General features: G+C 33.3%; 1 protein-coding gene across 1 annotated transcript; it reads right to left on the bottom strand.

Annotated features, from left to right (window-relative positions):
• Window positions 1-1084: 1084 nt before the first annotated feature.
• LOC129004887 (retinol dehydrogenase 14) lies at window positions 1085-13406 on the bottom strand. The gene is made up of 8 exons (XM_054433585.1): window positions 13134-13406; window positions 11309-11401; window positions 8154-8393; window positions 7423-7605; window positions 6820-6929; window positions 6150-6239; window positions 2265-2397; window positions 1085-1906 (listed from the first exon to the last, which is right to left on the bottom strand). Exons 1-7 carry the CDS (start codon window positions 13327-13329, stop codon window positions 2293-2295), a joined length of 1017 nt encoding a protein of 338 aa, XP_054289560.1. The 5' UTR covers window positions 13330-13406; the 3' UTR covers window positions 1085-1906; window positions 2265-2292.
• Between the last annotated feature and the right edge of the window lie 2957 nt (window positions 13407-16363).

Below are 16363 nucleotides of genomic sequence, written 5' to 3'. Positions count from 1 at the left end.
ATGAGCCAGTAAGACAATATTTATGTAGCTTATTAGTTTTGTTAAACTATAATGATTTTCATATATCACGTTCTAGATAATATAATCAGATGTATGCTAGGAAGGAGGTCTGGGTTATAGATGTACAGTCTCGTGGTAAAAACACATTAGTTTCAATGATAGCTAACTTGCATGAGTGTTCAAATAAAATTGTCCCATGAACTGGGATTTGAGATGAAAACTATCAACACAGTCTACTAACTCCACGTTAATAACTACAGTTCAACAGTAAAACTGTATTAAATGGAAATTGCATGTTCTGTTATATGTTTTTTTTTTTTTATAATAATGAACTACTCCATGTAGAGTTAAGCCAAGACTTATTTCAAACATCCTATTTTACATCCCTAAAAGTATAATGGAAATGTTTGTATAAAAACATCTCCTGTGAGAGAATTTTTAACTTTTGAGCGCACATTACATAATTGTTTTCATTGAGCCCAAGGCAAGACATGCAATTCACGTGAAAGAGGAGACACGGTGTACAATGTCAGCAATCAACTTCCAGCTGACTTCATTGTTCACAAAGCAATCCACCTACCGGGTATTGTAGGATAACCGATTTATGGTATGAGTGCTATATGGATGATAATTGGTGGCAGTTGACTATCAAACCAGTTTCATAGTAAAAAGCATTACTATGAGCATTACTATAAGTGCATAATTATATTTCTTATTAAGTGGTTGGTAAGTAATATTTCAACTTTTCTAATGACACATTCTAGACTTGTAGGCCAACGGATTTTTTTTACAAATAAATATCTGTAGGCTTTATACAAATTCATTAATTCATCTTTTTTGCCCATTAGTCTCCTTGTTCCGTATAAACCTGCCTTTACCTCTTTTATCAATTATTACAAGAAAGGAATTTCAATTTCAATGTTGTGTCACTCGATTCGTTCACCTGTACTTGCATTACCTAATGTACAGTTAAAATGTCATCTACCCGGATAAATTTACATGCATGTCCATTTGCAGCATTAAATTAAATGTTTGGAAAGCACAAAATAAATAAGGTATTTTCAATAAGCAACAAACTGTTTTGATAATATTTTACTAGCACTTTCGTGATGAATAACCTAGAGTTAATTAACGCTAATTATGAAAATTATTGTTAGCTCATTTTACAATATGTACAGTTGTTAAGGAGGAAAACCATAACGTATGTTCAAAAATATTGATTTATTAAGTTACATACATTAATTTCTACGTCACATGATCTAGTGTGTTTGTGGCTACACTCAAGATGCATGGGCTACACTGCCTTTTTAAGTGAAACATTAAAATCAAATATTCATGCTAATGATACATCTATGTATCAAAGGTATCTATGTAAGGTATCTATGTAGATACATTTATGTATCTTTTACATAAACCTGCGTTTAAAAGTGATCCATTTATTGAAATATTCGAAATAGTTTCAATGGATAAAGATTTGTTTCCTATTATCTTCCAGTGAATAATATTTACTGTTTAGTGAAGTTACTCTTTTTGATAATCGCATTTTGTCTTCCTAATTTTAATGTTTAACAGAATAGTTTGCTGATACATTATAACACCCTTATGATAACTTAAAATGGCAAGAACTATATTTTATAAATAAATATTTCTTTAATTTGAGTAGTAAATCAGTATAAATTATGATATTCTGTTGCCTAGTACAAATATATTGCTTATAATTTCCTTTCCAGGATGGCAAGTTAAAAACATTTATCTATTAATGTAGTGCGTATATCTTGAATAGAAAATAAGTAAATAGTAAAATCAGCAGTATGACTTGGATACGGTACACATGTAACGGCATTGGTGTTTTTGAATTATCTTCTCCTTGATTGCCAAAGCAAGAAAGATGTCCTTGATCAGGTAACTATAACAAAGTACATTCATATATTATTTACTGTGGCCACCCATCTAAATTAGTATCAAATCATGAAAAAAATTGCAACTTTCATTCAAAGAGGAATTTATATACTAAGTACAATGGCGTCTACTACTAAAAAGAGAGTCTCCTCTTTATTTATAAAATGGGAAAAACTAGAAACATTAAAAAAACACGAGCTACATCTAGGACCTATATTTTTTTATAATCTCGTGTTCATTAACGCCCTGGGCTAGGTGGTCCTGCCCTTTCATCTTCCTCGAAAATATGTCCCATGTTCATTTTTATTTCCTTTAAAAGACAATTACTGTAACACATTAATTTTAAACTGAATAAATATATTAACCTTTCAGATACACAGATTGTGAAGACAGTTATATCCTAGGGTCTGATGATTTGAGTTGCACTAGTTCCTCACAGATCTCCCAGTATTTCTTCGCCAGCGCCATGTCTTCAACGCCCCGTGAGAGGGACGCCATCTAGGAAAAACAATGTTACCTTCAGTATCATCAGTCAATAGCAAAACATGGGGTCCACAATGATGAAGGCCTCTATTGGAAAAACACGTTACCACAAACTTGACTTTAAAAAGTCCATTCTAAACAAACCGGTAATCCAAACTTGAACATGTTGAACAAAGCTAAGTTGACATTGTAATAAACTTCCACCGTTTGAAAACGTTTAAGTGTTTTAACTTAAAATATATATAGTACTACAGTACCCTTTACTTTTTTAGAATTCATCATGAAGGCAGACTATCATAAAGTACCAATAAATTATGCTTTTCCCTTAAGCAGAACCTGGAACAGTTCTGTGAAAGCTTACTTTTATAGCATTTTATATCCTTTACAAAACAGTAATTGAAAAAGGTTTCTAACCGGTTCTCATTAACTTTGGGTATATAAATTTGTTATGTACCCAAATACTGATAAGTTAGTTAAAACGTTAGGTTTGATTAAATAAAAATAAAACATTTATACCGATTAAAAACTTATAAAAACTAATGTTTAAGAAATGTTTTAATGTTTTTCATGATCGTACATTTAATAATTTTCAATCTAATTTCATAATACAGTATTGGTGATTTTCGAGACTTGATTAGTTGGTTTGTGCAAAAAAATCCATATTAACCATGACAGATGAACTTCAAACTAAAGTTCGTTATTCAAACACTGATGAGCCTATTAAGTAAGTACAAAAGTACAGTAGTAAGTAGCTTAAAAAGTAAATATTTAAACATACTTAACGTTTGACGTTTTTAATATTTTGAATTTGAATATTCCACCAAGACGGGTTATCTAAAGACATAAATTTAGAAATATATGACTTTTGTTTGGAAGTGAAATGTAAACTAACATCTATTACAACTCAGATAATACAACATTTCATTTTGGTTTATACGGACCTTATCCTAGTCAGTCCGTGCAATGAGTGGCATTTCAATATTTTAAAAATCTACTTTGATGTAAAGCGTAAGAGCTATTTTATTAAGCATCGTACTTCTAGAGGGATAATAACTGTGCTAAAATCCTATTCCTTTTTAGATGAAAATAAAGGTAACCTAATTTAGCAGGTATAGCCATTTTGACTTAAAATTACGCTTTTGAATAAGCTCTGCTCGTTTTTAGCGAATTTCCCTATAGAGAAGTAGCTATTACCGTAGGTGGCACGGTAAGACCTAGACCCGGGACCGATTTACTTTTTCATTTTGATGTCCCCAGAGGCCAAAAAGACCATTCGTTCAAATAACAATATATATATAATTTATATATATATATATGCATATACGTCCGTGAACGACGTCCGCGATAACTTGAGTAATTTTTGTCCGATTTTGATGAAATTTGGTTTCAAGGTGTAAACCGGGATAAACTTGAATGAGTTCGCGAACCAGCATGATCAGACCATGGGAACGGGGCTCTACGGGGGGGTTTTATGGGGTAAAAATTTGTTTTTCTCACTTTTGACCCTCAAAACACAAAATTTCCCAATTTCTCTTTAGACCTTTTTAAAGAGCTTAAAAAAACAATTAATTTAGTATATAAAAGTATGTTTGTTCGGTTAATAGTAACGGAGAAAATTAAAAAAAATTTAAATTTAAAATTCCCATATTATTCTTATGGAGAATATTGTCAAATGTTGTAGTTTGCTTGTTTATGGATATATTTTGTATTTTGATCAAATTTATTTATTTTGTACTAAGCTATCAATATTTTACAAAAAACACACTTTATTAGTTTCCTTGTAGCAGCAAACCTAGGTACTCGTTAAACCTAATGTTATTAAAATATATTTAATTGAAAATCAATTAAGACAAATGGAAATTCGCTAAGTCGGCAGGTTTGCTGCGGCGGGGGTATTTTGATCTAATTTTACTGGCCTAATATTGGCTGTTAACCCAGCTGTTTCTTATTTCCATGTTTGGCCTTTTGGCAGAGCAAACATTTACCCAGTGATTGCTTGACTATTTTTTCCATGCGTGGAAAAACACAATATTCTCTTAAGATTAAATAAATGTTGTACCCCCCCCCCCCCCCCAGATGTCAAAGTTTTAAATGTGTGAACTTAATTAGCTGTTCAATCATTACTTCTGGAATACAAACACACCATTTGTCATCATCGATACTTTTCCTTTTAAACAATATGTCGCTGTATATTTTAAACATTTCCCTGAATTTCTCACTGAGTGCGACATTATTCTTCAAATTATCAATAACTAGCCCTATCTGGTGGTCATTTTTCTGCTTTTCTGAAATATCCTTAAATAACTTTCTTAGCTCATCATCTTTAAACCCAAATGAGACGTTGTTTATGTATGACTAGCAGTTACCCGGCGCGCGTTGCTGCGCTAACAAAATACTTCTGTCTGTGTGAAAAGCATGTTTTTCTACATTTAAACCGACGATAGTCAGGAAATGCCCTAGTGCCTTATAATGGTGATTGCGAAAGCAAGACACTAAGGAAATTGTAGTTGCTTCAGATGAAATCATCAGTATTCTTATGATTAAGACTATTTCTCACTTAAACCTACCACTGATAATTTTTGCTTTAATCAATTTTGACGTCATTTTTTTAATCGCTAGTCTGGTAACGTTGTACAGCCTAAGTGGATTCAAGTTTCGCATTAGTATTATTGGAGTTCCTTCTTTTAATGACAGTAATGTGGTGGGTTGATGACAAATTGAGAGGCATTTGAATACCCGAGATAGCACACACGATTATTATTCACTTAATAATTTATGTTAGATTGTGTGGGTATAGAACGAAAGATAAAAATATTAAGACATTGTCATCCCTTTTATTGTTTATAAAACATTGATAAAGGTTTTAGCGAATTTCCCATATAGGGAATAAGCTAATACCGTAGTACTCATGGTAAGACCTGGACCCAGGACCAATTTAATTTTCATTTTGAGGTCCCTAGAGGCCAAAAACACCATCCGTTCAAATTCACATATATATAAAATATTTATATATATATATAATATATGTGTCCGTTAGCGCGATAACTCAAGCAAAAATGTCCGATTTTGATGAAATTTGGTACAAAGGTGTAAACCTACGTTAATTCGAACGAGTTCGCGATCCAGCATAATCGGACCATGGGAACGGGGGTTTATGGGGTAAAAATGGGTTTTTCCCATTTTTTACCCTAAATACAACAAATTTTGCAATTTATTTCCAAACAGTTTTGTAGAGCTTAAAAAAAATAAATAATTTGGTATATTGAAGCGCTGTTGTATGCCTAACGGTCATGGAGAAAATTCAAAAATAGTGTAATTTAAAATTCCCATGTTATTCTTATGGAGAAAATGAAAATTGTTGTAGTTTACTTGTTTATGGATATATATTGATAAAATTTTGAAAATTTATTTATTTCATCCTATACTATTGACGTATGGTCAAAAAACACTTTTTACCTTCCCCGTAGCAGCAAACCTAAGCAATCGTTAAATCTAGTTCCAAATCAGACAAGTTGAAATTCGCTTAGTCTGCAGGTTTGCTGCAGCGGGGGTATTTATTTGTTAGGTTCTGCATTTTTTGATACTATATTTGGACATAATACATTGTATAGTTTACTAAGAAGCTGCTCTTTCAGTTTAGTTTGCTAATTATAATTAATTAGTTTTATAAGAATGTAAACTTTGAGATTTTTCAATTATGGACCACTTTATCTTGGCAATGGAATGTCTACTTTGCTTTCACTTATATAGTCAAAGTTTGATTTTACCTTGCAGTCTGAGAAGTATTTTCCATTTACCCCCTCCACTTCAGGAGATGTGGCAAGGTATATTGATGTCTGAGCTCCTTGTTCAGGTGTCTGAAATCATAGTGCGAATCAATATCGTGTACAACTAGACTAGCTATCAAAGAATGCCTTGTACAGTCGGGTATTCTGTAGAATGAAAAGATAAATTAAACATCGTCTAATATGAATCAGGCAAAGTATGAAATATTGTACCCACACAAGCATAACAACAATATTTAATCTTTTATGAAACCGTGTATATGAGGAATGATGTATACAACTTTGTTGTATACAACTAAAATATTTTAAGGATTTTAGGGTTTCTTTACCGTGAAATACAACTTTTAATACTTTTTAGCTTATTTTACCTCACACTTATTATTTAAATTTCTTATTTCTTTTTTATAGACGTTTTTGTTACTTTAAGGAGTCAGGTTTCACAATAGAACTTAGTTTTTGGTAATTTTAGACATTTTTATATTCATTAGATGTACAGTTGATCCAGTGGGACGAAAAAACGTACGCACAAAAGTCCAGATATGTCAAAAAAATACTAGGCCTACACTCAAATATTTTTTTTATGAAGGGAACGAGTAATGGAGAATAAACCATGTAATCGAAGAGCTTTTCTGATTATAATATTTCTGAATACCTTAAAAAATCCCTTGATGATGAGTTTGAGGCCCCAGCTGAGAGGCACCGGGACGTTCCTCCAGATCCCTGAGTCTATTAGTCCCGGGTGAAGACAGTTGGCTGTGACTCCTGCATATCATATTATATTCATTGTCTTTAAATGCCTTCCAAAATTGATCAAACTCTTCTCCACTCATCAAACCCAATTGGGGACAGTCTGAGGAATTCATTTCATTTTATTTCTAAAAATAGGTAAAGGATTGTGAATTTATAAACACAATTACGTTAATACAATTTGGAAACCATCTTAAATTGCTAAGCACAATTAATTGTGATAGTAACTACGCCTTAGATCTTCTAATAATTCCAAATATGGTGCTAAGTGTATACACCTTAACAACAAACAAGTCCAACCAAAAAAAATAGTTCAACAAACGTAATTTGTATGTATGTTGTTAAGTATCATATGTGTCATATTATTACATTTTTTTATATAACATATTTTGTTGAATTGATGCTCTTGAACTACTAGAGGGATGTTTATAAGTCCATTGTTTGTGAGATCGAATAACGACACCGGTACATGTTTTATTATTTTTGTATGATAATGCACGTTACTCACCAGTTCCTTCGAGCCTGCGTGCAAGTTCGCGGGTGAACAGTATGTTGGCGTACTTGCTGCTATAGTAGAGGTAGGCTGGTAGAGTATTGACAGGGTTAGGGTTGTTAATGTTGACACTGGCCAAGCGGTAAAGAGATGAAGCCACCACCACTACTCGGCTGGGCGCCGACCTCTTCAGTAGATCTGTAGTTATAAAAACACAGTGAGAGAACATTAGTTTACATGACGTATATTGATTCCATATGGTGACTAGGTAAATGATCAAACAACGATATTTAACTGTGAGGAATAATTGTTTCAGAAACTTATTTGCTATGGAAATAAATACATTAGACGTCGGGTTTCCTATGGATCGTCATTGACTTGTTTCATAGAAGGGGTACTTCTATGAAATTTTGTTGCAAATAAATAAAACACAAAAAAGATTTTTGAAATAACCTTTAGAGGTAGCTCACTAGTAACCTATTTTATGTACAAGTTAAAAGGATGAGTCATTACGTATAGCTCTTTCCATACATAAAATAATACTGCCCTTTAACTACCCTTGAATAAATAGATTACCAATTTGAAACTTAAAAACGCAATACTATAGCATTCTTTTTTGAGTAAATTAATTTTTCTAATGGATTGCTGACACGAAATTTGGAGCATGACGAAGTTTAAGGGTAATTATCAACATGATGAGATTATGATCAATATATGCTGACGCATCGTACAGCTGTATCACCCACCAATCAGAAGATGCGTCAGCAGAAAAGGTCCAAACTGGTTGGTCGCCATGGTGACCTCCAGGCCATCAGCAGTCTTCTGCTTGCTGAATGTATTGGCCATCCCAGCGTTGTGGATAAGCACATCTAACCGTCGCTCCGTGCGGTTCACTTCCTCAGCAAAGGCCCTAACTGACGCAAGAGAGCTCAGGTCGAGCTTCTTGACTACGATGTTGTTGTTCTTTGTAGCCTCTACGATACTATCTGCAAATTAATTATGGTTTACAATTGTATTTATTTATTTATTTTTTTTTTTGTCAATTTAAAACACGATGGAAACAATTTAATTTCAACCAAACCAACTATAATATAATATGATATAATTGCTGCTTCAGAATATCCAATGGACTTGTTACTACGATGGATAAGGAATACTGAATACTATGCCAGTCCTTAAGGTAGGAGGAACTTATATAATCCGTTAGTAAGATAAACGATTGACCGCATCAACATGTAATAACCCTTTGACAAAAAATATCTTTTAACTCTCTAAATAGGGTACAATAATATTGTATTATGAAATTTTCTTATTTCTTCAATTTCCAGCAAATCGAAACCAACTAGAACTTCTACGTGGTAAATTAGAACACTAATATAATTTAAAATGATCTTTATATTACTAAAATCTGTGCCGGGTGGGAATCCCTTTAATGTAAGCTGACATTACGATTCATATGATTACTCTTTGGTGGACAATGTTTACAAGACTAGATTCTCAGCATTAAGCCATATTTCCCTTGACATTTCTAAATGTTTTTGACCTTATAAAAAATATAACTTTAGAAGTCTTATCTTTCGGTAAAAAAATAGCGCATGTAAATTTTGAGAGAAATTGCAAACCTTAAATAAACTCTCAAATAAGCACTCTGTATGATTAAATATTTAATCTAATGTATACGAAAAATATTGTAAGTTTAATCATAAACGAGCCAAGCTCACGTCCACCAATAACCCCACACGTTTGCGCGTGTGATCACGTCTGCGAACGTTATATCGAACATTATAGTTGATTGAAAACATTGCTAGTTTTTAAAACAAATTTAACAATGGAATTAAAAATGTAATACCAGCTCGCATATGAAAAGGACCAGGGAGGGGTTTTGACATTTTAGTTTATCGTACAATTATAAAGTAGATTCCGAAAATAGTATGTGAACATTTCTGCTTCCTACATTTGTAGAATCAAAACGGTGGACTATTTGAAATCTTACCGATTTGTCTTCCCATAGGATTACTTGAACAAAGCTGCTATTGTCTGCTTTGTTTATTGCCTTTCAATGTTGACATGTCTTCTTGAAGAGTCGTTTGATTGAAAAATATTGTTTGAACCATAAATATAACCCAGTTCTCTCAAGTGCAGTTTTACTCAAACTGGAATTCGATGCATGTTTTAATGCGACGGTTTTAAATTTTTAGACAAAAATTGAAGTTTTGTGCTTGTTTGATATTGATTTTGGTATCATTACAAAAGCAGTGAGACATATTCAAGTCGCTCACTCAGGACTTAAGCCACCTAGTGATCCCACAATAATTAAGTGGCTAAATATTTAGTTAGGAACTGATATTCATCTGCAATAATTGTAAAAGTTTATCCATAACGTTAGCAAAAGCAATATCGCTTGGTACAACAATTAACTTTGATTTAACATTTCTCGGACTAAACCTTTGACGGCTCAAGTGATAAGTTTCAATCACTACTGTGCAATAATATGTGACAAAACTGTAACGCAGTAAACTAACCAGTAGAAAATGTCTTTTATAGTAAGTAAATTGGTAAATAAGTTCAATAAGCTGCCATTTGGTTTCTACAAATGTTAGGAAGCTTAAATTTTGACATTATATTATTGATAAACCTACGTTATAAGGTTCGTTGAGTTTTAAAGCTCTTGGCGCATAAATGGGGTAACGTCAAAACCTCTTGTTGGTATAATCTGTGTCCTAACTTGCCAAAGCGAGGAGTGGATAGTTGGGAAGTACATCAACATTTGCATCATGTCATGCTTAGCACCATGAATGATAGCGGGTAATTTCCCTTGCCCCTTCCATCACTGTCGAGGTGCACGTATAAGACGTCTGCCTTGAGTATGACCTTGAGGCTAGGATCGCCCGGTGTCAAGGACGAGTCCTCGGGTCCTGTGGCTTCCTCGAGGTGATGAGGATCTCTTCAGAGGTTCTTGGACCTCCACAGTCCTGGATTCTGACTGTTACAGTAACTAAAACTTTTGACGTAAGACCGAACTTCCCTTTACACTTTTAGTGGCAGTAACTCAATTTTGGTGGAGACGTTTTAAGTTTTAATATTTGCTATATCTACATTAAGGGTTCCTTCCTTGATTTAGTTAGACCAAACTGCTTCGATTTAATTGTTTAGGAAATTGTTAATAGGAATAGAAAATCACCTTAAAACATGAATATTTCATAAAATTCTAACTCTATGCCTTAATTTATGTCGGAACTTAGTAATGTTTTTGTAATTGTATTCTAACAGGAAAGGATGGTGTGACCTATTATTATGAGCTACATGGAGAGGTGACGTGACTAAAGAAAATTCCAGGAATGAGGATACGATTACTCATATGAATTAATTAGTTTTAGAGTAGTAGAAATATGGAAATACAAGGTATATTGTATAATGTAACAATAAATGACGTTGGCTCCATAATGTGTAATATAATGGCTCTGTTAAAACTGTTCATTCTAGTTGAATGAAATACCATTGAAATTTTATATTGTTATTATTTCTAAAGAGATATACTCTCCGTGCTAGGCCCCGTCAAGGCTATAGTTTTACTAAAGCAAGACACTTTATTTAATTAAACCGTTACGGAACAGGAGCTGCTATGCTAAAATTGCTCGATTTTTATTTTATAACGTTCTCCTGTGGTTGCTGTCCTAGGTTATGCTTTATTATTATCAAGTAAAATATGTTTATTAGTTTAAAAGATCATGAATTTTTGCAACTCGTGCAAAAAGAATAGACAAAAGGTAAATCCCAATTCAATAAATTGCATTTGTGGACGCTTTACCAACTCTGTGCAAATAAGAACATCACATATTTTTATCTAAAAGAAAGGTGTGTTGATTAGTAGTAAAACCCATCAGGATTGAAAAATATTCACCTCTAACTTTGTTTGCTTGCTCCAGGTTTCTGCAGGCCATGATGATTTTGGCCCCTCTCCTGGCTAGCTCCAGCGCAGTCTCCTTCCCTATTCCTGCACAAGACACAAATCATACGTCAATGACACAATCATTGGTGTAACTATATACTGAAACAAGGTAACATGGATGAGGCTTTGTATATAATAGAATATTTAAATTAAATGTTTGTTCAAAGACAAATGTATTTCTAACGTCCGTTTTTCTGGACAAGAGCTCCTGTAAACATGACCACGGATTTGTAATTGATTTGTTTTTCTGTATCAAACAACATTTTTGCTATCTACAAATATTTTTTTATATTAATTTATGTTAAACATAGCTCGATATTAGAAGTAGTTTGTAATGGTAAAAAATTGAAAAAACAACAGATTTTTAAACGGTGAGTCATTTTTATATTATTTTTAAAGTTCCCACCCATCATTCGTATTGTTACATGATATAGAATCTAATTGTACAAGGAGATTTTGTAAAAAAGATTATTGTTAAACATTTTCTTACTTTTGATACAATATTTTATAACCGTCCAGTATACGGTCGTAAACCACAAACTGTGTCGTATCAATATTTAAGCAGACAAACCAGCAATGTACTAGACAGATGGCGAGGCTATTACGATTGACCGCGATCGACGACGACTCAATATCCTCATCACCTTTGATTATTTAGACGTTATAAATAAACTGCTTTAAATCGATATTGTATTGCCGTTTGGAGAATATTAATTTTTGGTTTAGGAAGATAGTCCATGGTTCTCCAGGAATATTTAAACTTCTAAAAGTATACTTGGAACACAGAATACCTCATAAGCAACACACAGTGAGTCCATAGAAATTACAGAAATAATAATTTATTATAATGACATGGGCTGTAGTGTTACCAACTTTCTCACCAAGAAATACTGTTTGAATAAATCATAGTTTAATGGTTGACTTGCTCTAGATCATCCGCTTACATGAGTATTTGTTTTTACCACGAATATTATAACAGAAACTGTAACCTATGGATCATAAACATAAACAAATGACTTAACTGGCCTGAATCCTATACTAATAACGTTTGGACAGTTTCGTTTAAGCAATGTTAAATAATGTTTATATTACTTTAATATTACTTTTGGTTTAAGATCCATACCGTATCTGCTCTAGTATTTTTGATTTTACATTTAAGAAAAACGTATTCGATAGACACCAATCGTAATGGTTTTTTTGTTCTTAAAAGCAACATTTTACAGCATTTTTTAATATGCTATCAAAAGTATAATTTTTCTAGAATCTATTTTGTAAGGCTGTAGCTGTACTCGAATGACTGTGACACAAACTCAATTGTTCAATAGATTTTAATAGTTTTGCCGTCTTTAGGGTTTTTCTTAAAGTTGCATTAACATGTTAAACGTGGACAATATTTGTTTAAAATAAGAATCACACTAAATGGTTTCGATAGAATACTGATTCATTCACTTTGAAATAAAACCGATTTTAAAATGATTCTAAATAATGGGTATCAGCAATCTGACACCTTTCCCTTAAGCTTGTCCACACCCTTTATTATTGTGAGAGTAACTATGATATTTTATAGGGAAACTCCCAAAAAGTTGCCATAACTTCTGGACCCTGTTATTTATGGAAATGGGATTTATTTTGTGGTATTGTACCATTTTGTCCAGAATTTAAAGGACCGTATTTTCACTCAGGATTCCCAAAGAGATTATATCATAAATTGTTACAAACAATACAGTTATGTTCAACTTCAAGCAACAACCACCATAGTAATATTTTCAATACTGACCAGAGTTGCTGCCGGTGATGATGACAGTTTTGTTGTCCATCCTGACGTGGTTGGTGCACACTCCTAGAGTCGCGTAGTTGTATATCCACACGGTGAGGACTGCGAGCACTGCTAGCAACGCCGCCACGGACACTATCGTCACTAGCAGGTCCTTGGTGCCTTCGTCCAGCTCCTCCACTGTCTTCCACACAGACATCTCGTCTCCGCCTACAGCCACACTAGCCTGTAGTAGTGTAGAACACTGCCTCACTGAGCTGCGGCCCCCACCACGGGAACAAACTGTCGTGTCACCAGGCTATTAATTATGTGGTGAAATTGTAAAATAGAATTTTTTTTAGAACCCTGAAAGGTGTTAAATCAGTTCGAACAATTGTTCACACAATTTGCTGGTGTTGATTAATCACATAGCATTTAAAATTACAAAGACACTAATTACTAGTTGTATCTGAGTCCTTACATTTTATAATTTATATAGGTTACTAGCTGTACCCGCGGGCTTTGCCCCGTTTAACTTCACAAGTATTCGCATGGCTCAATCACGTCCTGGTTGCAGTTCGTTCGCTACGCTCACTCACCTTTAGGTTGGAGCTCGTTCGCTGCGCTCACTTTCCTTCAGGTTAGCTCGTTCGCTACGCCAACTCGCCTCCAGGTTGAAGTTCGTTCGCTACGCTCACTCACCTTTTGGTTGCAAATTAGCTGTTGTCATAGATAAAAAAAATAATAGTGCTGCACCCTGTTGGTAATCCTTGTAACTTTAATGCTATTGAACATCATAGAACAGAACCAACTTGTTTAAATGAAACAGCTGTTAAGATTCATTAATTCCTTTTAAATATGAAAAATCATAAGGTTAACATGGGAAACTCCAGAGCCACTGGGGCGGAGCCCGAAAGCCCGATCAGGATAAAAACTACTTAGTTTTCCTATTTAATACCCAAAGAATCGGTGTACCGAATTTCAGCCTCCTAGGTAAATGGGAAGTGGGAGAATTAGTGATGAGTGAGTGAGTGAGTGAGTGAGTGAGTCAGTGAGGGCTTTGCCTTTTATATATTTAGATATATAGGTAAGTGGATACAGTGTTCGCGTATTTATTAAGGTAGCCGGTTTGATTCTAAGAACAGTTGCTAGATCTGATATGGTTCGAAACTGAACCTAGATGTCATTGATTATTAAAGTCTGAATAAATTATGGTCAGTAACAAATGACAAAGCTATCATTTGACACTCATCTTCTACTGGTATCGCTGACGAATACAATTTTTTCACTTACTAAATCTAGCCTAATCCGACAGTGACCGATTTGACAGATCAGTAGGTTATCACAAATTAATCACAATGAAATGCGATATCACGATTTTAAACCACAATTATTATACTAAATAACTGTTCAGTCCAAATATAATTTACCAATTAGTATTATGATTCCCAACCAATAAATCTAAGAGTTTAATATAATATAAACTTAATTATTTTATATTATACAGTATTAATAATTTGCTTAATTATTTTATCGGATCATTTGTTGAAGTTTTATATGATTTTAAAAATGTTTGCTGTATGTAGTTATTGTATTAGTAGTCAAAATTATTTAATTGGTTTATGTTTATTGTCTTTGGTGCAAGTTTAACTGACAAAATGTTTGTTTTATTTGTTTATTTCCCGAAGATTGACTCAATATTTATTTATTTTCCCCAAAGATCCCCGAGCTAAAGCGGGTTGGTTGAGGTATTTGTGTGTTGCTATCTACCAAACACTATCAAACTATCACCACTATAAGATCTCTTTATTAAAGCCCGATACATTTAACCTAGGTACGAATACTAGATGACCAACAAGAGATAATTACACCAAGGGCAAATACGTAATCACACTACCAGTGCATATTAAATTAGTCTCTACACTATCGTAGAGGCCATCCGTAGCAGTATATTCGTATCTTGGTTGGTGGCGTAATAAATGCAGGGTTTCTATTAGTCGTTGAACTATCCAATAACTACTAGGCCTATAATAAAAGACCCCAATAACCACTATACGGTAATACGGTAGCGGTGGCAATATCTAAAAGTTAGGTGATGGTACTGTGTAACTCAATACGGCTCTAGTATGTTTCTACTAACTGTTATTCTTTGCTTGTGATACAATTAGATCAACAGCATTATCCAGAGTGGGCATGTACAGGATTGAGGAGTAAACGCATCTTAGGCTGAGGAAAATGTACTCCTGACTAATAGGAAAATAAATTTCAATATTTAAACACTATTTTACGTTGTTGAACAAAGGATAAGTGTGTAAACAAAAAATGGTAAGTATAAGATTTTTAAATTTAATTTTAATTCGACTATAAGTAAATTATAACTATGCATACATTATAATAAATCGTTATTTATTTAATCAACGTAATACTTATTTACAATTTATACATCCAGCTATTGACACTAATAAACGTGGAGATAGCACACTTAAATGTAATTTTTAACAATAGATATTGACTTAAAACAATTAATTCTTTATTGCATTTTCATGAATCTACTGTGTCCGACCTTACTGCATTAGAAAAGTTGCTGATTGTTTATCTTTGAAATTTAACCTCGAAATCTGTCTTTAAACAAGAACTGCCCTAATTCTAACACCATTGCGGTACAATAGCAACGCAATGGATCGTATTGAATTTCAGGGTTAGTAGGGCGGTATTACCATTGACGGTTGGTACATAACTTAGGCCTAGTTTGTGCCTAGTAATTTATTCTTTGTATGGGATATTCATTACAGAGTAAAGTTGTTTCTTCTGTATTTAGCACAGATTTTATAGTTGATAGGGACATAACAAATTGTATAGTTTACAATAGTCATCCCTTTTAGTTTGGTATGTTTATAGATCGGGTGATTAAACTAATTGATTATAACAATCAAGGTCAGTCAAACTAAATTAATTTTTCATTCTAAAACTGACAATACTTTACAGTGAGAATGCAATGTATACAGTATATGTATAGAAAATTAAGAAACTGTCCAATGGTGCACATTCTTGCATAACGTACTTAGTTGGGAGAGAAAGCTACTGAGCATGTAACTGGCAACGCTTCAGAGAACTTTGTCTCGTTTCACACTGCACCATTGTTGAAATTGTTTTGTTATATTTATAATGCAGCGTTATATTATATAAGTAGAAAACTCATAATGTGTGGTTTGACAAAATTTGGTTCTTTACGAAAATTTAATTTACAACTGGAA

The sequence above is a fragment of the Macrosteles quadrilineatus genome, unplaced genomic scaffold (genome assembly GCF_028750875.1).
Source record: "Macrosteles quadrilineatus isolate MER2022 unplaced genomic scaffold, UCM_ALF_1.0 Scaffold_1__1_contigs__length_201487025, whole genome shotgun sequence".
Lineage (NCBI taxonomy): Eukaryota > Metazoa > Arthropoda > Insecta > Hemiptera > Cicadellidae > Macrosteles > Macrosteles quadrilineatus.
Note: the sequence above shows the minus strand (reverse complement) of the source record. Positions and strands in the feature narration are given on the sequence as shown.

Coding starts and splice junctions, on each gene's coding strand:
- LOC129004887 (XM_054433585.1), bottom strand. CDS start 13,329: ATGTCTGTGTGGAAGACAGTGGAGGAGCTGGACGAAGGCACCAAGGAC. Junction 11,402..13,133: donor CATCACCGGCAGCAACTCTG/GTCAGTATTGAA, acceptor TGTCTTGTGCAG/GAATAGGGAAGGAGACTGCG. Junction 8,394..11,308: donor GCAAGCAAACAAAGTTAGAG/GTGAATATTTTT, acceptor ATTAATTTGCAG/ATAGTATCGTAGAGGCTACA.